Source organism: Hyperolius riggenbachi, chromosome 10, assembly GCF_040937935.1.
Source record: "Hyperolius riggenbachi isolate aHypRig1 chromosome 10, aHypRig1.pri, whole genome shotgun sequence".
Lineage (NCBI taxonomy): Eukaryota > Metazoa > Chordata > Amphibia > Anura > Hyperoliidae > Hyperolius > Hyperolius riggenbachi.
This window is the reverse complement of record NC_090655.1, coordinates 34,526,154-34,551,833: the sequence shown is the minus strand read 5'-3', so window position 1 is coordinate 34,551,833 and position 25,680 is coordinate 34,526,154. Positions and strand designations below refer to the sequence as shown.

The window sequence follows — 25,680 nt, the reverse complement described above, 5'->3', positions numbered from 1 at the left end:
TGTTTTGTGGTGTATTTTTACACATACCCATGCTGAGTGGGAGAAATATCTCTGTAAATGGACAATTGTGTGTAAAAAAAAATCAAACAATTGTCATTTACAGAGATAATTCTCCCACCCAGCATGGGTATGTGTAAAAATACACCCCAAAACACATTATACTACTTCTCCTGAGTACGGCAATACCACATGTGTGGCACTTTTTTGCAGCCTAACTGCGCTAAGGGGCCTAAAGTCCAATGAGCACCTTTAGCCTTTACAGGGGTGCTTACAATTAGGCACCCCCCAAAATGCCAGGACAGTAAACACACCCCACAAATGACCCCATTTTGGAAAGTAGACACTTTAAGGTATTCAGAGAGGAGCATAGTGAGTCCGTGGCAGATTTCATTTTTTTTTTGTCGCAAGTTAGAAGAAATGGAAACTTTTTTTTTCTTTTTTGTCACAAAGTGTCATTTTCCGCTAACTTGTGACAAAAAATAAAATCTTCTATGAACTCACTATGCCTCTCAGTGAATACTTTGGGATGTCTTCTTTCCAAAATGGGGTAATTTGGGGGGTATTTATACTATCCTGGAATTCTAGCCCCTCATGAAACATGACAGGTGGTCAGAAAAGTCATAGATGCTTAAAAATGGGAAAAATCACTTTTTGCACCATAGTTTGCAAACGCTATAACTTTTACCCAAACCAATCAATATAGGCTGAATGGTTTTCTTTTATTAAAAACGTTTGTCCACATTTTTCGTGCTGCATGTATACAGAAATTTTACTTTATTTGAAAAATGTTAGCACAGAAAGTAAAAAAAAATCATTTTTTTGACAAAATATCCCATTTTGATGAATATAATAAAAAGTAAAAATCGCAGCAGCAATCAAATAGCACCAAAAGAAAGCTTTATTGGTGACAAGAAAAGGAGCCAAAATTCATTTAGGTGGTAGGTTGTATGAGTGAGCAATAAACCGTGAAAGTTGCAGTGGTCTGAATGGAAAAAAGGGTCTCGTCCTTAAAGAGAACCCGAGGTGGGTTTGAAGAATATTATCTGCATACAGAGGCTGGATCTGCCTATACAGCCCAGCCTCTGTTGCTATCCCAAGCCCCCCTAAGGTCCCCCTGCACTCTGCAATCCCTCATAAATCACAGCCACGCTGCTGACAAACAGCTTGTCAGAGCTGGCTGTGTTTATCTCTATAGTGTCAGTCTGCTGCTCTCCCCGCCTCCTGCAGAACTCCAGTCCCCGGCTGCATCATTTCCCTCCCTGCTGATTGGAGGTAAGGGACGGGGGCAGGGACCGGAGCTATGCAGGAGGCGGGGGAGCAGCTGAGACTGACACTACAGATGTAAACACAGCTTCACAGCACGGCTGTGATTTATGAGGGATTGCAGAGTGCAGGGGGACCTTAGTGGGGTTTGGGATAGCAACAGAGGCTGGGTGTATAGGCAGATCCAGCCTCTGTATGCATATAATATTCTTCAAACCCACCTCGGGTTCTCTTTAAGGGGGGTAAAGCCCACGGTCCTCAAGTGGTTAAGATTTGCAACTAAATAATTAAGTACAAATCCAAATGTAGGCTGCAAATAAAAAATGGAGACTGCAATGGGGAGTAACACAGTAAAAGGGAGCTATAGCCTACATTAAACACAGGGGCTGTTGTACATAGATGCTACATATAAAATGTAAAGCCCCCCAGCAAAACTTTTATGCTCCCCACCAATCACACCCCTTCCTAGTCTCCCATTGGTGACCCCCACAGCCTCTGTCCTACCTACAGGGGTCATATAAAAAGTGTGGCCACCCTGCTCATCCACAACAACACCTGATCTGGAGATGGACCTCTGCATTGTGGGTAGCGAGACTGAGTAGCTGCCCCCACCCCAAGTTCTGGGCCCAACCCTCCTCAATGTGCGGATAGTCAAGGGACTTGTTCTCTTACTCACCTCACCTACTTCATTGTGCACCACCCAGTTTGCTGTCCCCAACTGGCAACAATCCTCATCACTAGCCTGTAGGCCAGTGATGCATCTGTACAGCTTTGGCCCTGAACTGTCGCCAAAGGTAGTAAGTCTTGGTCTCTGCAGGGGTGGCAGTCCTCGTACAAGTGTATGAGGCTTGACAGGGGAGGTTACAGAATTAATTCTACTGATACCTAGCTGACAGGGAACCCACATTGTACTACAGTAATGTTTTTGAATTGCTGCTCCATGCTTGTGATATTTTAAAGGCCCTTGTATTGTCCTGAAGAAGCGTGCTGAGACCTGTGAAATGCGTTGTGCTTTTAATCATGCTGAATAAATAATTTACATTTTTTTACATTTACCCTGTGGTTTGGGATCTTCCATCTGGAGTGGTAAAGATATCTCCCTTCACCTTATTTTTTGTTTCATTACATTACCTATTTTGGGTGCCTCCACCCCCCCCCCCCCCCCCCAGTACTATACAGTGATGCTATGGCATTTTAGAGCACATAGTTGTGTCACCACACATGGTTTTCAGCTATGGCTAGGAGCAGGGAAGAGCGTATGAAGGGAACTATACATGTAGGAGAGTGGAAACCGAGAAAAACAGAGAGTGATTGGATAGAGGCCCATTTCATAAATTTGCCCTGGTTGCCAGAGGACCTTCCAAGGAGCATCTGTTGCCAGCTGTAGCCACTGGATAGCAGCGTGTGGATAAGGTTCTCCAACACACTAACGATCCAATTTCTAGCGAAAAATTGTTTGAGCGATCAGCTAATTCTGATCGGACGAAAAATCGTTCACTACACCATCAACGAACCAATCTTTGCTTCCCATCTATCACAACCAACTAGAAAATCCAAATTTTGGTTTGACCAAAATCAAATCGGCTGACTATTTTTGTAATCGTTTGTAATCGATTGTGCCCATCAATGGAGATCAGTGTAGAGATGAAGCCGGCACCATCCGTAGTATATATGCTCTTTATTTAAGTATCCATAGATACAGGCTGTCACATCAAATGCGACGTTTCGAGATGTTTCTCTTTCTCAAGCAAGTGGCAGTCTGGTTACATACATTCGCTCATAAATATTTATACATACCCACTAGCTGATAAACCAATCAGCTTCATCTCTACACTGATAATATCCGGTTGGTTACCGGACAGCCTTGGCACATCCATCAGCATTTCCAGGAAGGAGTGCCTCCTCTACGCTCATCAATGGAGATCATTTACAACCAATCCGATCAGAATTTCTGATCGCTCAAACGATCTTTCGCTAGAAATTGGACCGTTAGTGGCCACCCTAAGTGGTTTGGCAGTTGCTGGTGACAAGCAGCACATTCAGTACACACCTTATCCTGGGTTTGTGGGCTGGAATGGTTTCATTGTCTTTCTTCCAGTAGAAAACTGGAGGAGGCATCCCAATAACTCGACTCTCCAACCGGACTGGGTGACCCTCAGGCACTCCGCTGTTCTGCAGCTTCTCCAGAAACACTGGCGCTCTCTTCACTTCTTTTGCTGAATGCATTACAAAAAAATACAGTCAGTTGTAAAACAGATATTTCAAAACCTTAACCCCTGTGATGTTTACTTTCTATTTAGTGGTAGAAGGACTCAGTTGTATTAAGAATGATTGTTGAATATACCTGAGCCAAGAAGCCCCCACCACAACCACCGCACTAAGGGTGCGTACAGACATGCGACTATAGTCGTTTAAAACGATCGTTACCGATGGCATTGCCCGACGATCGTTCGTAAAAAGTGCATGAACGATCATTAAAACGACCGACCAACGAGATATGTCGTTGGTAAAGAACGATCCATTCTGCCAGATCTTTTCCAACGACCATCGTTCAAAAAGTAATGTCTGTACAACGATCGGTCGTTGATCGTTCGTTCTCAAAGCTTTGCACATGCTCAAACAGTTATTTTTGACACTTGTGTTTGAAATCAGTTTATACATCATGTTGCGCACGCAACGCTCGTTCCAAGATCGTTCGTACACGAACGATGTTCAAAGTAGCCTTTCTTCAAACGATCATCGGCCGATACCTCCTTTAACATCGTTCGTCGTTCAGAACGAACGATCTTTATCGTATGTCTGTACGTACCCTAAGCCACCACCCACTTCAAGCCACCATCCACATCAGTGCCACCCACACTTAGCTGCCACCCACAGGTGAGTCTATGCACACACCACTGTAGCTGTGCCACCACACCACAATCGCCACACAATCAACCACCTATGCATAGCCACCCAGTGATGGCTAACCTTGGCATTCCAGCTGTGACAAAACTACAAATCCCATCATGCCTCTGCCTCCCTGAGTTATGCTTAGAGCTGTCAGAGTATTGCAATGCCTCATGGGACTTGTAGTTCCCCCACAGCTGGAGTGCCAAGGTTAGCCATCACTGGTATATAGGATGCTTGTATCATACAAATTCTCCTAATGTGCAAATCTTCACTGATGCAGGAAGTGAAAGCTGTGCTAGCAAATAAAAGCCACTAACTGTCATTAGCCTGAATATGCATTAATCAGCACAGCTGCTGGATAACTGGCAGCCTGTGGCTTTGATTTGCTAGCACAGCTACCAGGGCCGGCCCGCTCATGAGGCGGGGTGAAACTTTTGCCTCAGGCGGCAAATTTCCAGGGGCGGCACCCGCCCGTCCGTGGGTGCGGGGAGCCGGCCCGCCGAGCTGGAGGGGTAGCTGGCAGGACGGGGGTATTGGGCCAGCAGCGGGGAGGGGGGTCGGACCCCCCCCTCCCTCGCCTGGGTCCCCCGTCCTCCGCTCCCCTCCAGCCTAAATAGAAGCAGCCGTATGTGTAAGAGGCACGGGCGGGGAGACACTCACCTCCTCCTCGCTCCAGCGTGCGCTCCACTGACATCACTTCTTGCAGGACGCTGCAGGAAGTGACGTCAGTGGAGAGCACGCTGGGAAGAGGTGAGTGTCCTCCCCGCCCGTGCCTCTTACACATACGGCTGCTTCTATTTAGGCTGGAGGGGAGCGGAGGACGGGGGACCCAGGCGAGGGAGGGGGGGTCCGACCCCCCTCCCCGCCGCTGGCCCAATACCCCCGTCCTGCCAGCTACCCCTCCAGCTCGGCGGCCCCCCAGAACGCCCCCCCCCCCCCCGAGGGGGGGGGGAGGGGCGGCGGTGACAATTTTTTAAAAATTTGCCTCAGGCGGCAAAAAGTCTAGGGCCGGCCCTGACAGCTACTACTTCCTGGGTCAGTGGAGTTTTGAATGGAATTTGATTCTTCCGCTCATCATTACATATAATCAGTCAGATAAGATAAACCCTTATCTTGTGTCTGTGGATACTTTGACACCAGGAGGAGACAAGGGATCTCATAATGCTTACCATGCATGGGCGTAACAATAGGGGATGCAGCCCCTGCTCTCGCGCGGTGGCCCGCTCAGGGACGTTTTTGGGGACTGGAGGGGTCGCAGCATGAGGGGAGAGCTTGGTATCACATCGGCGGGGAGGGGGGGGCGGTACCCCCCCTCCCTCACCTCGGGCTCTCCCCTCTGCGCTCCCATCCAGCATTGAATAGTGTGTATGCAGGCAGCGGAAAGCGGCAGATACATACCTTCCTTGCATTCCACGGATGTTCCTCTCTCTAGCTTCTAACGTGACTTCCTGTATAAACAGGAAGTAGTGTCAGACACTAGAGGGATAAACATCCACGCTGGAACTCCCCTTATGCTGACGCCCCCACCAGCCCCCCAAAACGGCCCTGAGCGGGCCCCAGGGGGGAGGGGGGCCCCACTCAGAATTTCTGCAGGGGGTCCGGCGATTCCTAGTTATGCTCCTGTTACCATGTACAGATTAGGACTACTGCTACAAATGTCTGACTGATGTATAGGAATTACTTTGTGGGTCAGGAATATATAAATGATAGTGTACCAAAGCGCTGGCAGATTTTAGTCCATCTCCTTATGGGGGAAGGTGGGATTATCAGTATTTCCTTAATGCTTAACAAAAGCTCTTTATGGAAAGGATCTATACAAAGATGCCATCCGACCTCCTAACTCATTTGCACACTATTCTGGTAGATGGACTGAGCAACTGCCATTTAGTAAGGGCCCTTTTCCACTAGCAATCGCAATCACAAATCACAAACGCCAGCGATTGCGATTTTTCATTCATTCTGTTATGTGATTGCGATTTGCGATTTTCATTTGCATTATCATTGTAAAAATAGCTCCAGCAAGCGATTGCTATTTGCGATTAGCGATTTCCAAATCGAATCACTGTAGTGGAAAATACTTCTCGTGATTTCTATGATAAAGTAACAACCCTAGCGATTTAAAAATCACTAGCGATTTGCGATTCAGCAATCACAATCGCTCTAGTGGAAAAGGGCCATAAGTGCTTTTGAAATTCAAGAAAACACAGAGATTTCCCCATGAGAAAATGGACTAATCCAAAACCTGTCTGATGTGCCTGATTCTTACTGCCTACTGTAAGTAAAGGTAATTTATAGTGTATTTTACTCTGGAACAAATGTACATTTTACACATATGCATACACATGGATTGTACATTTTTAGAATTTTTCCTGACAGTGGTCCTTTAAAGTCAGACAGTGACTAGCCAATCACATAGCTCTTACCCATTACGCTCAGCTCTAAGCTGAATGAATTCTGTCCTGTCTTATTGGTTGCAAAGCAGGTGTAGGTCCCGGCGTCAGCTTGTGAGAGCGGATCGATGAGAAGCGAATGAATTCCATTCTCTCTGACTAGCATTTTGTGGGTGGCGTCTGGCGTGACGGGTACTCCATTCAGAACCCACATAATTTCTGGTGGTGGTAGACCACTTACCTATTAGAACAAAGGATCTTGGAATTAAATTTCTCTCATTTTAGTACAAGTACATATTTCGGAAAGCTGTTTAGTAGGCCTGGAGCTTACCTTGCAGTCTAATCTACATAGGCGTCCTTCATGTGCCACCATATCACCGGGAGCTTGGAGGAAGTACGGCCGGAAGAACCTCTGAGGCACTGATTCACTCTCTACTTCCGGGAGCTGTGGTCTCAGCCTGTGTGAGGGGTATGTAATCATTAGGCAAAGACACCGACTCTTCAAAGCAAACCTCTGAGGTTTGCTGAAAGAAAAATAAGATACTTTCCTCGGGATGGTGAAACCTCTACGTCCTCCAGAGACTTCCCCCATCTTCCCCCACCAAGCTGTTCAAAAGCAGGGGCCACCGAACTGCAGTCGCATTGCACCTGCGCAGTAGTGAGGACCGGCTCGGGCTTTGGCGGAAATAGCCGATCCTGCATAGGTCCGTGCTACTGTGCATGCGCAAGCCATCAACAAGCCATTGTTTGCGGCTTTGCAAGTGGGAAAGCGCTGGAACTTAGAAGCGAAGGTGGGGGATTCGGGGGAAGCCTTTGGAGGATCCAGAGGCTTCCATCTCCCAAGCTGAGGACAAATTTGGGGCACTTTTTTCCCCTACAGCTTTCCTTGACCACTAAATGACTGCGTCACGCCGACGGGCGTGAATGCCGCGGCAGCCCCAGGACCGCCTAATGCCAATTGGCGTTAAGTCCTGGGACGAGGTTTTGCAGATCACTGCTAGGAGACTGCTATTTACAATGTACAGTGCTGCAATCTAAGTAAGTGCTGTACTGGGGACAGCCATGCCACTCGGCTGTGTTCCCTCTTGAGGCACACGAGCGATTGGCTGTCATAGGCTGATGCCTATGACTGCCGATCGCTGTGATTGGCTAGCAAGGGGGGGGGGGGGGGGTGGTAATAAAAAGAAGAAAAAAGTCAACATTTATTTAAAAATAAAAAAAAATATAAAAAATAAAAACCATCCTGGGAGCGATCACACCCCACCAACAGAAATCTCTGTTGGTGGGCAGAGAAGGGGGGGATCACTTGTGTGCTGTGTTGTACGGCCCTGCAACGAGGCCTAAATTGTAAAAAATGGCCTGGTCACTAGGGGGGGGGGGGGGGGGTGTAAGCCTACGGTCCTCAAGAGGTTAAATATATCAAGAGAAATCTGTGTTTGCTGAGGGCGTTTGGAAGGTTTACTAATGAACAATATGGGCCTGAATTGTTATGGGTTTATGAGCAGGATAAAAACATTCTCAATCACGCTACAACTGTCATCCCGATTTGCAGCCTTTTCCTTATGTAAGGTGCGATAGTAATTTTTTCGGAGATTAGGGGGCGGGGCTTTATGCTGCATAGGGAAATGGCATGAAAATCGCCTAGTACCATGCTTGTTATGCAATTTTTGTGTGCTACCATGGACTACTACCTAAATGCAGTCGCAGGAAAACTGCAGCAGGCAGTATGATTGTGCCAAGGTAAAAATCGCATCATGCACACTCGCTGTAATGGAAAAAACAGTACAATGATTGCAGTGACAATCGCATATTGCTTTTGTCTCAAGGGGAAATTCAAATGACTGCTGACAGGGCTCCTGATCAGTATTGTCAGTGCTATATAAATACATAATAATATTAATATATATTCAGCTGCTATCTGAATAAATTAGCTTCAGACTGTGAGCTCAGGCAACATATTGTTTGGTAAAGTATTGTGCAATGTACAAACAAATACAAGCTAGTGCAGGTGTGGTACATAGCTGTATAAATACAGTGCAGACAGCAGTCTGGGGTGATGACAGTACCTGTGAGACAGGACAGTAGGAATTGAACGAGGCCGAATTGGTGCTGACTGCACAAGTAAATGTCCAGAACAGCTGATCCTTCCCTGTGTGGAAGAGAACAGAAACGCCATCCCATTATTAACCTGCAGAATACACATGGATATACAGTATACTGTACGATTCTTAATCAATAGTATATGTTTATAGTGCCAATCACAGCTTGAAAGTCAAACTCAGAGCACAGATGTTATTGTAGTCCTGCGTCGGCACTTACTCTAATTATGTCACTAGTACAGGATTTTATTTTTGGGGGGCAGTAAGGGCCCTTTCACACCAAGTCAGTTGCGTTGCGATTGCAACTTAGCTGAAAAGATGCACCGCGCATTACTGCTGCGGTGTGGCAATACAGAGAGGCATACAGTTCAATGAAAGTATGCCTTACTGCCAGGGTCAGGCCGAGACAGAGGCGAGAGAGGCTCCAGCCTCAGAGCGCAGTGTAGGAGGGGGCGCACAACTCACTCAGCTATCATTCCCCTATTGTGTTCGAAGCAGAGAGAAATAAGAAAAGGGGATACATGGCAGTGATTGCAGGTCAGATAACCAGAGATTAAGGTATTGGGGTGGGGGCCCTGGGGTGATTCTTATTCTAATAGAAAACAGTGGGTGTTGGGGTGGGAGGGAAGGACCTTGTCCCAGCTCTGCTTACTGCTACTGTAAATGCACGGTATGCTGTGGTCGCGTTGGGTTGCCCTATAGCGTTTTGTCGCAATGCAACACAGTTGGTGTATGCTGGCTATTGACACAGTCTCATCATTTTAGTGCAGTAAATTTAATGCAATTGACGCAACACAACAAACTCGGTGTGGAAGTGCCCTAAGGCTTCTTGCACACAGGGACGTTACAGGCACACGTTAGTGCAGCCTGTAACGCTCCCCCAACACACAGCAATGTAACACAAGTGGGCTGTTCACACTGCCCACGTTGCGTTACATTGTAACGCAGCAAAGTGCTGCATGCTGTGCGTTCTACTCGGCTAAGCCGCGTTAGACTGTTTGCACATGCTCAGTCATGTTGGGGAGGAGGAGAGAGCAGCCGGGCACATGGCTAATTAATATTCACTGCACTCAGTGACGTGCAGTGTTTACTTCCTGGAGCCGCCGTTCTGTGCGGCGATTGGCCGGGCGGGACCACGTGATGCCGCATGCGTCCAAGAGTACGCATCACGGACGCCAGAGTGAGCTGCACAACACGGCTCACTCTGACGTCCAAAGCAGGGAGCACCAGGCGTTGCGTTAGGGGCATGTTATGTGCCCTATAACGTCCCCTAAAAGCAACGTCCTGGTGTGTAACTAGCCTAAAAGACTCGACACAATACAATTCTTTTACATTTATTTTCAATTCAAGGATTACAATGAATGTTTCTGATTGATTGTAACATTTTAAAAATCTGACCAATGTACCATGGATGTGTGTTTAATCTTACCCAAATTATAAAAAAAATGATTTAAAACACTAACAAAATTGCTTGGGTGTATATATTACGAAAATGACAATCTACCCTACACCATTCAATTTTCATAAAAATGATTAGAAAACTCCACCACTTCCAATTGATTTATATCAAATTAAAATGGAAAATCCGATCAGATTTCTTGCTAGAATTTACAAAAAAAAAAAAGCTTTCGATTTCTGGGGAAATATAATAATTTTTATTGAATTGCCATAAAATCGAATCATTTTCTTGTATTGTTTGTGGCCACCTTTAGACAACCCTAGATCCCAACAGTCCCTCTTTTGGAGGGACAGACCAAATCCATCGGTCCCTCTTTCTTCCTCATTTGTCCCTCTTTCAAGACTGATGTATAGATCTGTGTTAATATACGTACTTTTCTACAAAAAAAATCTGCTTAGCTGACTAAACTTTGTTCCCATCAATTAAATTGATATATTTTTTATTTTCAAATGTTAAAATTAAGAAACACTGATGTTAATATAAATGGTCAGTGTGGTTTGAATGATAATACTACATCTTTGATTCTGAATTCTTTGTGATATGCGTGAGGAGGGGTGTGGTGAGGGCGTGGCTAAAGGAGTGACAGGGGCATGTCTTAATGTGGCCACACACGATACAATAAAATGATCCGATTTTACGGCAATTCGATTAAAACGATCGTATTTTATGAAAAATCAAAAGCTTTTTTTTATTTGAGTAAATGTGGCCACATGCCATACAATGTTTTAAATATCTGTTCAATTCAAGAATTGCAATACATTTTTCTGACTAATTGAAACATTTAAAAAACATGACCAATGTACCACACACGCGTACGAGAGATAAGGGCGCTGGAGATTTGGGCGCAGGATGCAGCCGGCATATGGCTGATCCTGCTGCCACACAAGTCCCGGCCGTATTAAATACTATTCCCCCTCCAGGCCGCCATGGATAGTGGGGAATGAAATAATTGCGAATTATTATGTTTTAAAAGTCTTCTGACAGCGCAGAAGTTACTCCCTGTGCGCTGCTATAGCCGTAGTTAATATTATGGCCTATGATGGCGCCGGCTGCGCCAAATCCCCTGCGCTGGTTTCAGCGTGTTCTCCACACACATATGTTAAAGGGAAGGAACGCGCTGGAAAAAAAAACTCCACTTACCTGGGGCTTCTTCCAGCCCCTGCCAGTCGATCTGTGCCCTCGCCGCAGCTCCTCTCACTCCCGGTGTCCTCCTGCGCTGAAGAAGCCGCCCTCGACAGGTCGGCTTCCGGGTCGTGGTGTACGTGACATCATCGGGTCTCTACTGCACAGGAGCAGAACTACTGCGCCTGCGCAGTAGAGACCCGATGACGTCACGTACACCACGTGACCCGCACTGTGGAGCGCACATGAAGCCGACCCTGACGACGACCTGGCGAGGTCGGCTTCTTCAGCGCAGGACACCGGGAGTGAGAGGAGCTGCGGCGAGGGCACAGATCGACTGGCAGGGGCTGGAAGAAACCCCAGGTAAGTGGAGTTTGTTTTTTTTTTCAGCGCGGACCTTCCCTTTAAATTTTTCCCCAATTATGATAAAAATGATTGGAAACGCTGAGAAAATTGCTAAGGTGTGTATATTAATAAATTGACAATCTAACACACACCATACAATCTTTAATAATCATAATAATAATCCGAACATTTATAAAGCGCTTTTCTCCTTTTGGACTCAAAGCGCTCAAGAGCTGCAGCCACTGGGAAGCGCTCAGGAGGCCACCCCAGTGTTAGGGAGTATTGCCTTGAACTCCTTACTGAATAGGTACTGACCCTAGCCAGGATTCAAACCCTGGTCTCCCATGTCAAAGGCAGAGCCCTTAACCAGTACTCTATTCAGCCACTACTTTAGAAAAATTGAAGAAAAATTTCCAGCATTCCGGATCGATAAAAATCTGAAAAAACGGAAAATCCGATCAGATTTTTCAGTCAAATGAAAAAAAGCTTTCGATATTTACGGGAGATCCGATCATAATTATTGAATTGCTGTAAAATTGGATCATTTTATTGTATCGTGTGTGGCCACCTTAATAAATCCGATCAGATTTCCCGTTTTTATTCGGTAAAAGTCTATCGAGAGTGCTGGATTTTTCTGATCAATTTTTCTGAAAATTGAATGGTGTGTGGTAGATTGTCAATTTCCTTATATATACTTCCATGCAATTTTCTCAGCGCTTTCAATCATTTTTTTTCATAATTGTGCAATTGTGTGGTACATTGGTCAGATTTTTTTAAATGTTCCTCTTTCTTACCTCAAAAAGTTGGGAGGTGTGCAAAAGTATAACATTGCGTTCACAGTGCTATCTAAGCTGCCAGAGGACATATTTATATCTGTGTGTGGAAGTGGGTTTAAAACATCATGCAGCTTAGTGTGAGGTGACAATCAGTATTAAGCTATTGTTATATTTTACAAAACATTTAGGCTGCGTTTTATGTCATGTTTCATGTTACTGTTTTGTGGGGTTTTTGTTTTTTTGCTGCATTTGAGTTTTTTTTTTAAGACAGATGCATTTTGAATGTGTTGTGCGAGCGTTTTGTATGCGTTTTTATGTTTACATTTATGCAAATCAATAGGAAAACAACAGAAAGCAGAAATACTTCCGAAATCTTTATTTAAAAAAAAAAAAAAACATCAGAAATGCATACAAAACTCAATCCCGTGTGTTTCCATTGACTTTCATTGAGTGCGTTTTGGCAGCGTTCCTGCACAATATGCAACAAAACCAGCGTTCTCAAAACGCATACTGTAAATTGCAGGTCTCTGTGTTTTTTTCTGCGCCCCATTGACTAACATTGCTGCATAAAACGCAGCGTTTTATGCAACGCTAGAATTTGTGCTATGTGTGCACCCAGCCTTACAAGGCTAGATTTAGGTCAAATGAGGCCATGGGCAAAAATGACCAAGCTACCCCATATAGGCCTTGATTCACTAAAGGGTGCTAACACAGTTAGCACGCCTAAAAGCTTTGCATGTGTAAACTAGGGTGCTAAGTAGTTTGCACGGGCAAAGCTGTTACGGATCGCGCGTTATTTGGTGCACGCGAAACGTTGCACAGTCCGCATGCAAAGTACGCTTATCAGGCTATTTTGCACGTGAGCGGTGCGATGTTTCTCGCGCAGCGCTAAACTTTGTGCATGCAAACTTTTGCGCGCATATTAGCACGTGCAAAGGCACTTTGCACATGCTAAGGCCTGGAACCCACTGAAATCCGCAAACGCAAAACGCAACCGCTAGCGTTTTGTCTGAGCAGTTTGCAAGCGGATTCATGCGCGTTTTCGGTCGCGTTTTGCAACAGTGTATTTTCTTGCTCAGCGGTTGTGTAGCGTTTTGCGTTTCGCGTTTTTATCCTGATTGGTCCTGTGAATTATTTTTAATTTTGTTACAGTGTGTTGAACCGCAAAACGCTAGCAAAACCGCTCAGTTTAGGTTTTGCTGAGCGTTTCTGCTAGCGTTTCAATACTTTACATTGAAGCGCTAACGCTCCCAAAATGCTGCAGGTCCTGCGTTTGCGTTTCTGGGAAACGCAAACGCTCCTGTGGAAGTTGCCCCATCCATTAACATCAGCTGAGCGTTTTGGCAAAACGCTAGCGTATCGCAGCGCTGCCAAAATGCTCAAAAAAACGCTCTTGTGGGTTCCAGCCCTCAGGGCCCTTTTCCACTAGCAATCGCAATCACAAATCACAAACGCCAGTGATTGCGATTGCGATTTTTCATTAATTCTGTTATGCGATTGCGATTTGCGATTTTCATTTGCATTGCATTATCATTGTAAAAATCGCTCCAGCAAGCGATTGCGATTTGCGATTAGCGATTTCCAAATCGAATCACTGTAGTGGAAAATACTTCTCGTGATTTCTATGATAAAGTAGCAACCTTAGCGATTTAAAAATGACTAGCGATTTGCGATTTTGCGATTCAGCAATCACAATCGCTCTAGTGGAAAAGGGCCCTAAGGGGCTTTTCACTGGCGTGCTAACAGCACACTTCAGTGAATCAAGCCCATAGTGGAGTTCTATGGTAAATGAACCACTTTTATTTTTTATTTTGCTAAACTGTTCCCCCATAGGAAGAAAAAACCTTTTTAATTTAAAACCTACTTCCTATAAAGTTGTACAAATTGTCAATTCACAGTAGCAAATATTGCCATCAAAGACAAAAATACAAACTTACAGACTACAGGATAACTGACCATGCATGTATGCAGCAATGCTGCCACCTAAAGGTAACATTTAGTTTTGTAGAAAAAAATCATCTTGCAGCACTATTTTTTTTTTAATACCATTTGCTTTAACAGTGTTTCCACTGAAAAGCAAAGCTGCCTGTTATTTGCTTGTTATTTTCACGAGGCAGCAATTTTAAACCTGTAAACTGCACATCAGTGTTTATCAAGAGATTCTGTATTTGTTACTGTAGAGAACTCGGACATTATAGACTCCACAGGACTTAACATCAATTTGTAATCAAAACAAAATGCTAATAAAATAAGTAAAGAAGAAAAAAAAACTAATAAAATGAATGCCTAAACATGGGGTTTAAGTTTTATGGTGTAGCTTGCTGCTGGCTGTGTATTTTTGTGGTTTATATAATTTCCAGTCACAGTTGAAATCTGTCCCAGTCAGAAATCCCTGGCCAAAAACTGACCATGCTGGCCCTCTAAGTGGTTCTGGCAGTATGAGGCTCGGTCTGTCTCTAACTGAATGCTTCCATATCTAAACAGGCTTAGAATGAATGAAATCTCTTGGACACTGCAGATGTACTTAGGTGGGTTTTGGGGCTTCATATCAATAGAGTGCTCGGGGCCCCATGAAAAACTCACACCGGGGCCCCAAGCTCCTTAGTTACACCACTGGTGATGCATAACAAAACTTGATTTGTTTTTCTTTTTTGTTTTGCAAGTACAGTAGCTGTCAGCTGCTTTGAATTTACTCTGAAAGAAAAAAATGTCTGCCAGTCCCCAGGGCCCATAGGGGGTTGGCATGGCTGGATGTATACATTTTCCCTTAAAGGGAAGGTTCAGGGACGCTTTGAAAAAAATAAAGATCCAAATCCACTTACCTGAGGCTTCCCCCAGCCCCTGGCAGGCAGGAGGTACCCTCGCCGCGGCTCCGCAGGCTCCCGGTCTCCTCCGGTGGCGCGCCCGACCTGGCCAGGCCGGCTGCCAGGTCGGGCTCTTCTGCGCTCCAACGTGCGTCTCACGTGGGCGCGCTGACGTCATCGGACGTCTTCCGGGCTGTACTGTGCAGGCGAAGAACTACTGAGCCTGCGCAGTACAGCCCGGAGGACGTCCGATGACGTGACACGCACATTGGAGCGCAGAAGAGCCCGACCTGGCAGCCGGCCTGCGGAGCCGCGACGAGGGCACCTCCTGCCTGCCACGGGCTGGAGGAAGCCCCAGGTAAGTGGATTTGGACTTTTATTTTTTTCAGAGCGTCCCTGAACCTTCCCTTTAAGGCTGTAATTTGCTTCCCCCCCCTATCCATGAGCAGCTGTCTCCTTCCATATACAGAAACTCCTCTCTTTCATCATTTATATTCATATAGCAACAGCTCCATATTTTTCCAGCATTGTATGTATAGAGGCCAAATTCCATGCGTAGCAGCCGCCCACATCATATATGTAGCCTGATGAGATAGACGTGTGTATGTACAGTGCCTAGCACTCAAATAACTATGCTGTGTTCCTTTTTTTTCTTTCTCTGCCTGAAAAAGTTAAACATCAGGTATGCAAGTGACAGTTTCTGTCTGGGTCGGACTGGATCAGACTATAGCATAACCCTCACTGATAAGTAATTACAGCCATAAAACCCTTTCCTGTTAGTAAATGGCTTCTGAGAGCAGGAAAGAGATAACAAGGGTCAATCATTCATAGATTTGAGCTCTGGCATACTTCAATGAAGGTGTCAATGAAACAGTAAACACTTAAAAACTAGATTTAAATGTAAAATAAAACTGTGGGATATCTAAAAAAAGTCATTTTTAGGAGATTGGGGATAGATACAATAGTTTTTCTCATCAGTTTATTTTCGCCTCGGATGTCCTTTAAAAAAATGTCCCTCCATCCCCCTTCCCCATGTGGACCATACCATCTCTTTGTGGCCTTTGCAAAAATCCATCCCTCTGTATTGGAGGTGGACACAACTTGACATCATAAATTAATTGCTCTTCACATCTATAGTAAACCATTTGTGTTTCTTCAAAGTTAAAGGAATACTATCGATTGAAACAACTTTTTTTTTAATACTCTATATTAGTGTACACATTACCACTAGTGCTAGGGGCACTTTATTTATTCACCCAGGTCTCTCTCTCACTATCCCTGCTTAACAATTCATTTCTCACACAGCTCATAGTAGTTTGGGTCACCCAGAGCTGCTTGGTTACTCTGTCACACAGCTCACAAATATATTTCACTGTGTCACTCTCACAGCATGCAGGAGTCATGAGGAGAAATAGGCTGATCTGAGGTGGTAACAGGTAACTAAATGAGCTAGAATATTGCTGGAATATAACTAGCTATAACAATAGTCTGTGTTTACACTCAGACTGGCTGCCTGCTTGTGGTGATTCACTCCAGGCTGCATCCACTTTACAAGCTGCTGAGAGGGGCAGACCACTGTCTACAATTAGCATTATTAGTATCTTTACCAGTCAAGAGAAGCAAAGATAATAAACACACATTGCTAGAATCTTTAACCCCTTACCACCATATCAATAAGATTCTTTCAGCAAGGTGATAATTAAACTATAAACTGAGGAGTTGATAGCAACTCCCCTGTGCAGAGATATGGTCTAGCCGTCTGGGAGCACAGTATTAGATACATTTTGTATCCAACACTGACACCAAAACTGAGGGAGGATTTTACAGCTGAGAGGAACAGCTGTGTCAGGAATCAAATTGCTTCTAGTACTTGCCCTAATGTGTGCTACAACATACAGCATTTAAAAATAAATGCATACATCGATAGTATTCCTTTAAGGTTTCTTTTAGGGCTCGTTTCCATGCAGCGCAGAGCCCCTTTGCTCTGCGCGTCACTCCCGGAGGGAGACGGGGCTTGCAATCCCATTCATTATACTGAATGGGCAGCACCCTGGTATGCAGGCAACCATGTTCCGCGATTTATCGGTGAATCGGTGTGCATGAATGGAAACGGCAGACAGTGCAGTCTATGCTTTGTCTGCTGTCCCTGCGATTGCATTTACATAAGCGCGCTATATGGAAACGAGCCCTAAATGTCGCTGGATCACTAATAGTCACGACTACGCAGTGCACATGCACAGGGCACTCCCGGCCACGGGCGAGTGATCAAGGACACAGAACACCAGGCAGCATCTGCGCACTGCTCACCTGCCTGGCAGACCCAGAAGTAGCTTCGGGGGACCTTTAAAAGGTAACCAATGGGGATGGAGAAGAACGGGGGGAGCAGTGAGCATGATGACTGCTTGCTACACATGCCAGTTCCTCCAGTTTTTAAAATTTAGGAACGCTAAGGTATCCTTTAACATACAATTGTCTCTGGAACACTAGAGGAAAATTACGCTGAGGTTAAAGGAACATTACCAAACCCAGTGCTCTAAAATGACAATGTACAAATAATGTCTAAGTAGATGTGTAAACCTTCTCCTCCTTTTAATGTTAAATATGAGAGGCAAAAGCTTTAATTTATTGAGTGTAGAATTTAGCTTTAGTTGAAACAAATCAATTGCAGAAGGGGTGTCTGCTTCAATGCACAGCCAATGTTGCATATCCGACTAGTATTTTCTCTGAAAGCAAAAAGTATGAAAAGCTGTGGTGTCACAGTCAATTACAAATGTTTATAACAAGTTACATTTCCTCTGCTCTCTTCAGACACTTCAGTCAGAGACAAAGGACACAGGCAGCTCCAGCTGCTGAGAGCTTTCTCTCTCACACACAGGGTTAACAGATGAAGTGTGAGGGGAATTCCCACCTCCCCTCATGGTTCATTCTGCCATCAGTTTTAGCGTCAGTAAAGTATGAAAGTATTTTGATAACAGTAAACAAAGAGGTTGCCAGTGAAATGAATACATCAAATCTTAGCAGCACTTCCCAAACAATTCATAGCTCAATTAAAAAAAACACGTTTATCGATAGTGTTCCTTTAAGTTCTGCTGAAGGACGTGCACAGAATGTGGAATCATCACCTGTGGATTGGCCGCCATAATTGTATAGTTTCCGTCGTCATCATTATTTGCATATTCTATATGTAAGGAGTATGTTCCATCTGCTTCCCTTCTCATTTTACAGTGCTGGTTTTTCTTTGAAATCTGTTTTCCGTCTTTAAACCAGTATACCTAAATGAATGAAAAGGACATTAAAGTGCGACTCCTGCCAAATTGAACAGCCTGGAATTCAACAGCCTCTTGTTATTATTACTAGGGCAGGTCAATTTGATGCAAATATTTCACATATAATGCAGGATTATGCAAATTTTGTATGCAAATGTATGCAGTTTGAAAATGGACCAGCGAGAATCTTAATGTGAAATATTTAGGATGTACTGTGGAGCTTATAACTACTAGTGTTTTTTTTTTTTATAAAATGTCAAACATCCTTTAAAGGGAATCTGAAGTGAAAATAAATGTATAATATAAATATTGTCTCCAGCTCGGGAAGAGTTAAGAAACTTCAGTTATCAGTGCAAAAGAACTTCTCTGAGCTCTCTGATCCAACTTGGGTCAGCTACAGTGCTGTTTTCTGAAGCACTTATCTCAAACTGTCTCTCACTGTTTGTTTTAAGGTTTTACTACCAGGAACGTCAAAGGGCTATTACCTCTGCTCTGTTTCATCATGTAAAATACAGAATGTAATTTGTAAACTGTAAATATTAGAAAATGATGCAATGATATTAAAAAAAGGCTATATAACTGAAAATAAAAATATGAAACTATTTTCTTTGCTATGAATGTTGTGCTAATTATCCGTACTACACACGCAATTCATTATATCCTACTTTTTTTTCGCTTCCTTGTCACTTTAAAAATGTTTGAGATACAGCATCGTCCCAGTTATCTGGAACTCTGGCAATCGGAGGTCTCAACAAACAGCATGCCTGGGAGGAAAAAGTGCTTTGGGGGGATTGAAGGGCAGAAAATACTTACCGAGCCTCCAACCACCGTCTTCTACCTTTCCTGCAGCTCCCTTCAGCTTTCCAGCATCTGTGCATGGCTCTCAGGTGTCAGGTGACATGTCGGGAGCCATACACGGAGGACATTGGAAGGCCACTAGGAGCTACAGGAGGAGTAGAAGCAGGGGAGTAGCCATAGGGGGCGCAGAGGTAGCGACCGCATTGGGGCCCTTGGGCCAGAGGGACCCCGAATCGCCCTTCCTCAACTACAGTATTAGCTTCCTATTGGTCCTTTGCTCATAATAATCACTTCTATAGATACTTTGAGTAGTAGTAATCCTTAACAAGCTGTTCCCCATCCCCTTCTTTCACCTCTGTAATTGTCATTGGCAGGTTTTGGTGCGCCGTATCAGTTGTTATGTACAGAGTGCTTGGGGGGGCCCCATGCAAAACTTGCATCGCGGCCCACAGCTCCTTAGCTACGCCACTGAGTAGAAGACGGTGGTTTTTCACGCGTTTATTAGGCGTTTTCTGCGCGTTTAGCGATTTTTGCGCGTTTTCGCGCGTTTAAGTGGCGTTTGACGCGTTTTTTACGCGTTTACGCGTTATTATGCGTAAAACCTCATTGGGTTGCACTCATGCGTATTTTTATACTGAAAATACTGAATGACTATTAAAGTGTAGAGATGCACATATTTAACCTTTTAAGAACTAAATAGCAACAAGTATACTAAACTCAGTAATCATCTTAACCTTCCTGGCGGTAAGCCCGAGCTGAGCTCGGGCTATGCCGCGCAGGAAGATATCTCAGCCCCTGATGGAGCGATTTGCTCCATTTAAAATGCTGTACGCGCAGCTAGCACTTTGCTAGCCGCGCGTACAGCTTGATCGCCGCCGCTCTGCGGCGATCGCCCGTACGCAGCGGCGCAAGAGGGCCCCCCCCCCCGCCAGAGCCCTGCGCTGCCCGGACCAATGAGTTCCGGGCAGCGCTATGGGCTGGATCGGAGGTGTCTGACGTCAGGACGTCGGCTGACGTCCATGACGTCATTCCGATCGTCGCCATGGCGACAGGAGAAGCCAAACAAGGGAGCGCGTTATATACGCGTTCCCCTGTTTGCTATTGATGCCGGCGACGATCGCACTAGAGGGACACATGCGCCCTCTAGTGGTGTTTCATGTAGCTACCACTCTGGTAGCTTTACATGAAACACAAAAAAAAAAATTAAAAAAAAAAGGATTTTTGCCATTTTGGCAAAAAAAATTAACCGCCAGGAGGGTTAAGAGATACTAGCCATTGATTTATAAGGGAAAGTTATTATACACTGTTTATGTATAACTGAAACTGAATGTATATTTGAAAAATCAACAGTATATTTCTCATTGGACTGCTGTAATGTAAAAAGTAAGTTTATTTTTATATTGTTTTAATATGTCTTGGCATATTGTTAAAATTTTTTGGAAATTCCAATAAAAAATATTGAAAATGAGTAGAAGACGGTGCCTGGAGGCTCGGTTAGTATTTTCAGCCGCAGGGGGAGGGGGGAAGTTCGTGCTTTTTTGGTAGGGTGCTCGAGCATGCACATGTATACTAGGGGTCTTGCTGTATTTATACTGCGTATATAAGAACTCATTTAGGCCTTGTTCACATTGCGTTCCGATTACATTAGCATGCTTTTTTTTCCTTGCAATTCCCGGCGATTTCTGTGCATTGGGCGTTTTTGGTAAGCATTTTTGTAAGCGCTTTTTGGGGGGCGTTTTGCGAAGTGTCCTAGGCCTTATTTTTAAAGGGAAAAGGACCTAAAAACCACCTTACATTTAAATTGACAGGGAAAAAACGACCACAAAATCGCTGGCAAAAGCGCTTTTTCTAGCGCCTTGCACTTTTCCTATACCTCCCATTATTGCAAAATCACCCCAAAATGGTCCATGCATTGCTTTTCAGATAGGAAAGTGAACGGAACACCCCAATCTGTACTAGTGCATAGGAAAGCATGGCGTAAGCTCTTTCAGGGCAATTTAAAAAAATCGCCAGTTCTTAAAAAAAAAAACGAAAAAGTGCCTCTACACAGGAAACTTTATTATTTCATGCTCTATGCTTATGGGTTAGGCTCGGTTCCCACTGGAGCCAAAAACATTTTCTTTTCTTTTTTATGCATCGGCAAACAGACAGGTCAACGGATCCCATATTATTAAATGGAAACATTTGTACATGTGCATTTGCAGCAGATCCATTGGATCCAGTGCGGGTAATAATGCAAAATGCCAAACTGCACTATATATCGGGATAAGCAAATGTTCCCCATAGAAGCCTATGGCAGAAATAGTAGCCTGTGTTGGAAATACACCCGTTCCTAACTCTACAAGCACCTCCATGGACCACCAAAGCGGGTATTGCACTGTCCGCTCTGCCTGGCCAATTGCAATCCGGCCTCAATGTGAACTGAGCCTAAATCTCTATGACCAATTTTATACGCAGTTTAAAGCAATCCGAGCCGGCAACATCTGGGGGCTAGCCGGATAAGGTAGAGCCCGTTTTCACAGCTCCTGGGTCTGTTTTTCATTGGTTTCCATAAGATTTCTTGTGGGAAAGGGGTATTGGCTACTGATTGGGGTGAACTTCGATCCAGTGAACTTCGATACGGAACTCCAGAAGGACAAGTAATAATTTAAAGTGACAATGAAGCGGAAACATTTATTATGATATAATGAATTGGTTGTGTAGTACAGATAATTACTAGAATATTAGTAGCAAAAAAATATTCTCATATTTTTTATTTTCAGTTATATAGTTTTTTTTTATAACATTGCATCATTCTCTAATATTTGCAGTTTACACACTTCTCAGCATTCTAAATGATTTTACAGAACAGGCCAGTGAATGTTTGAACTGTCCTCTGCAGGTAAAAAAAAACAATACAGTGACAGACACTTGAGATAATAAGCTTCAGAAGACAGAGCTCTCTGCAACTTTGAAGGTCATGGAGCTCAATCGCTCTTTAGCATAGATAACAACTGGAGTTTCTTAACTCTTCCTGTACTGGAAACGATATTATACGTTTTGTCTCTGCTCCTAATGTTTTATTTCTTAGCTGTACTACACATACAAATCATTATATCATATTTTATTTTTTATTTTTTTGCTTCAGTGTCTCTTTAACGTGTTATCCTGGAAATAATGCTTACAATAATAATGCCAATTGCCTAGCTGCCCTTCTTATTAGCTTCAGTAATGTCTTAGGTCCGTTTGCAATGGACCGCTGAACTGTATGCGCGTCGGACAGCTCACCCTCCTGGCTGCTGGTCATGAGTGCCTTTCAGCTGAAATTTCATTTAACCGAATGGAGTTTGTAACATTACCAGTGCCTAAAACTTGTCAAGCAGCTTGTCACATCTGAGTGTGGCCACGCTCAAGTGGAGGCTCCATGGGGGAGCACCTTCTCAATGCCCATGCCGAGCTCTACCATGCGCCCAGCTGGTGCATGGGAGTTACTGACAGGCAGTGAATTCACCGCCTTTAGCCACCAGAAACACGCATGCAACTACTGCAGTCAGACTTTATTCAGAGCACCTGATCTGCATGCTTATTTTGAATCAATGGCTAAGTATTAGGCCCGGTTCACACTGGCATGGATGGAAAACTGGTCCATGTAAAAACTGATCGGTGGAACGGATCATTTTTTAAAGGCATCAGTTTTCTATCTGTGACCCTCTGTTCTGTTAGCGTGCGGTCAATGTGACGCATCCGCCGATTCAGAAAAATCGCTGCAGACCCAAACTTGCAGTCCGTTCAATGGAACAGACCAAACGGATCAGTTCGAACTGAGCAATAAGAACCGATCCTATTCATTAACATAAGATCCGTTCACCTATGTTATGATCTGTTCCGTTACAGTCCACTAAACAGACCTTTTTTTAACCTAATGTGAACAGGCCTTTAGAGGCTCAGGATCAGGACCACCAGGCAGTTGGCATTGTTCATATAGATAGAGCAACTACAGAACACCCAACTGAACAAAGAACTTAAGGCAGCCATACACTGGTCGATTGCCACCAGATCGACCAGCAGATAGATCCCTCTGTGATCGAATCTGATCAAAGAGGGATCTATTGGCTGCCTACACTGCAAACAGATTTTGAATCGATTTCACTATGAAACAGGTTCACAATCTGTGGAGCTGCCGCCGCCGCCGTCCCCTGCTTACATTACCTCTTCTCCGCTCTGGGCTCTGGCTTCACTTTACTTCCTGTCGGGGGAAGTTTAAACAGTAGAGGGCGCTCTACTGTTTAAACTTCCCCTGACAGGAAGTAAGTGAAGCCAACCGGAGCCGAGCACGGAAAAGGGACAGCAGGGACTCGCACCAGCGGAGCAGGTAATGTATTGCCGCTAGCGTCGGTTGTCGGACATTCGAATGCCGCGATCAACGCACTCCCGACCCGCCTGCGATCCAGCGAAATCTTCCGTGTGGACAGATCGACGGGATCGATTTCGGACGGAAATTGGTCGTTTGCACATCGATTTCACAGCAGTTTCGACCACAGTGATCGAATCTGCTGTCTATCGGCGCAAAATCGTGTAAGTGTATGGGCCCCTTTAGCTCTTTAGTGGGCTATAGACAAAAAAAACATGAATAATTTATGCATGCTTGTGTGAATGCATTTAGATGCACAAAGTACATAAAAGTTGTTACATGGCCGAGACGAAGCACCCTCATGTATTTCACCATATATATCAGTGGGAACATTAGAGAAAACACCTACCCTGCTCTCAGTTTCATCCTTTACTGCTCAGCCTGCTTGTTAGCAGCCCTGATAAAAACCCCGGCTGAGCATTCAGTCCGGCTTTGCTCAGGAATCAGTCTGGCTTTGCTCAGTGATGTCAGGACCATAGTTCTGACATCACACTGTGGGAGCCTCGTTGCATAGTGGGAAATAACAGCTGTTTGCAGCTGTTTCCAACTGGCAAAAAAAAGCAAGTAGCATCTCCTGACATCACCTGCCAGCAGTAAAATGTTGCCGTGTGATAAATGTCAGAATGTAAATCAGGGAGAAGAAAGATTTTACAATGGGCAAACATTTACACATAATTATTGTAAAAATGAAGCATTTTTTTATTATATTATTTTCACTGGAGTTCCTCTTTAAGTCACTAGCCAAAAAGGAAATATAATAATTTTGGCATTACTTTTTCACCTATTTTTTAGTATTTCTCCACTTGCAGAGTGTTGAAGAGTTATTTTAACCACTTGAGGACCCACCCTTTACCCCCCCTTAAGGACCAGCGCTGGTTTGATTGATCTGTGCTGGGTGGGCTCTGCAGCCCCCAGCACAGATCAGGGTGCAGGCAGGGAGATCAGATTGCCCCCCTTTTTTCCCCCCTATGGGGATGATGTGCTGGGGGGGTCTGATCTCTCCTGCCTGCTGTGGGTGGCGGGGGGGGGGCACCTCAAAGCCCCCCTCCGCGGCGAAATTCCCCCCTCCCTCTCCTACCTGCTGCCTCCCCCGGTGATCGGGGCTGCACAGGACGGCTATCCGTCCTGTGCAGGGCCGGGCTGAGGCATAGGCTGGAGAGGCTCCAGCCTCAGGGCGCAGTGTAGGAGGGGGCGCACAATTCATTCAGCTGTCATTCCTAATTGTGTATGAAGCAGAAAAAAATAAGAAAAGGGGATACATAGCAGTGACTGCAAGCCAGATAACTAGATATTAAGGTGTTGGGGAGGTTGTGGGCCCTGTGGCACTCTTAGTCTAATAGCAATCCGTGTGTGACAGCTGAGGTGGGAGGGATGGAGGGGCGCACTTTGGTGTCTCAGCCTTGGGTGCTGGAGGACCTTGTCCCGCTCTGGTCCTGTGCAGCCAGTGACAGGACGTCCCCTGTCACATGGCGGCGATCCCCGGCCGCTGATTGGCCGGGGATCGCCGATCTGCCTTACGGCGCTGCTGCGCAGCAGCGCCGTACAAATGTAAACAAAGCGGATTATTTCCGCTTGTGTTTACATCTAGCCTGCGAGCCGCCATCGGCGGCCCGCAGGCTATTCACGGAGCCCCCCGCCGTGATTTGACAGGAAGCAGCCGCTCGTACGAGCGGCTGCTTCCTGATTAATTAGGCTGCAGCTGGCGACGCAGTACTGCGTCGCTGGTCCTGCAGCTGCCACTTTGCCGACGCACGTTATGAGTGTGCGGTCGGCAAGTGGTTAAACAGTAAAAATTAAAAAATGATCTAAGAAATCATGAGAGAAAAAGTGAATTGCATAAGGCACATAGTCTATAATTTCTTTGATGTATCTTAGAACGAGTTATAGCTGTATAAGTAGTTCTGACATTAAAACTAACACTTTCATGTACTTTATTTTTTGGACTATAAGAGTCCCTTTTTCTCCCCCAGAAGTGGGGCAAAAAAGTCACTGCGCCTTATAATCCAAGTGCAGGGAGTTCCTGACTTGTGAACACCTGCCATGCAGAGGAGGACACATGGGGAATAAATGGGGGAC

The 25,680-nt window shown here is 44.9% G+C and overlaps 1 protein-coding gene across 5 annotated transcripts in view; it reads right to left on the bottom strand.

Annotated features, from left to right (window-relative positions):
- The window catches only part of MYPN (myopalladin), a 319,671-nt gene that overhangs the window by 8,246 nt on the left and 285,745 nt on the right, over positions 1-25,680 (bottom strand). For all 5 annotated transcript variants that reach the window (XM_068258760.1, XM_068258759.1, XM_068258763.1 and 2 more), the window contains 5 exons: positions 18,273-18,422; positions 8,612-8,694; positions 6,877-7,003; positions 6,579-6,786; positions 3,314-3,479 (listed from right to left, as the gene is read on the bottom strand). In XM_068258760.1, coding sequence (XP_068114861.1) covers positions 3,314-3,479; positions 6,579-6,786; positions 6,877-7,003; positions 8,612-8,694; positions 18,273-18,422 — 734 coding nt within the window. The remainder of the gene's footprint in view (positions 1-3,313; positions 3,480-6,578; positions 6,787-6,876; positions 7,004-8,611; positions 8,695-18,272; positions 18,423-25,680) is intronic.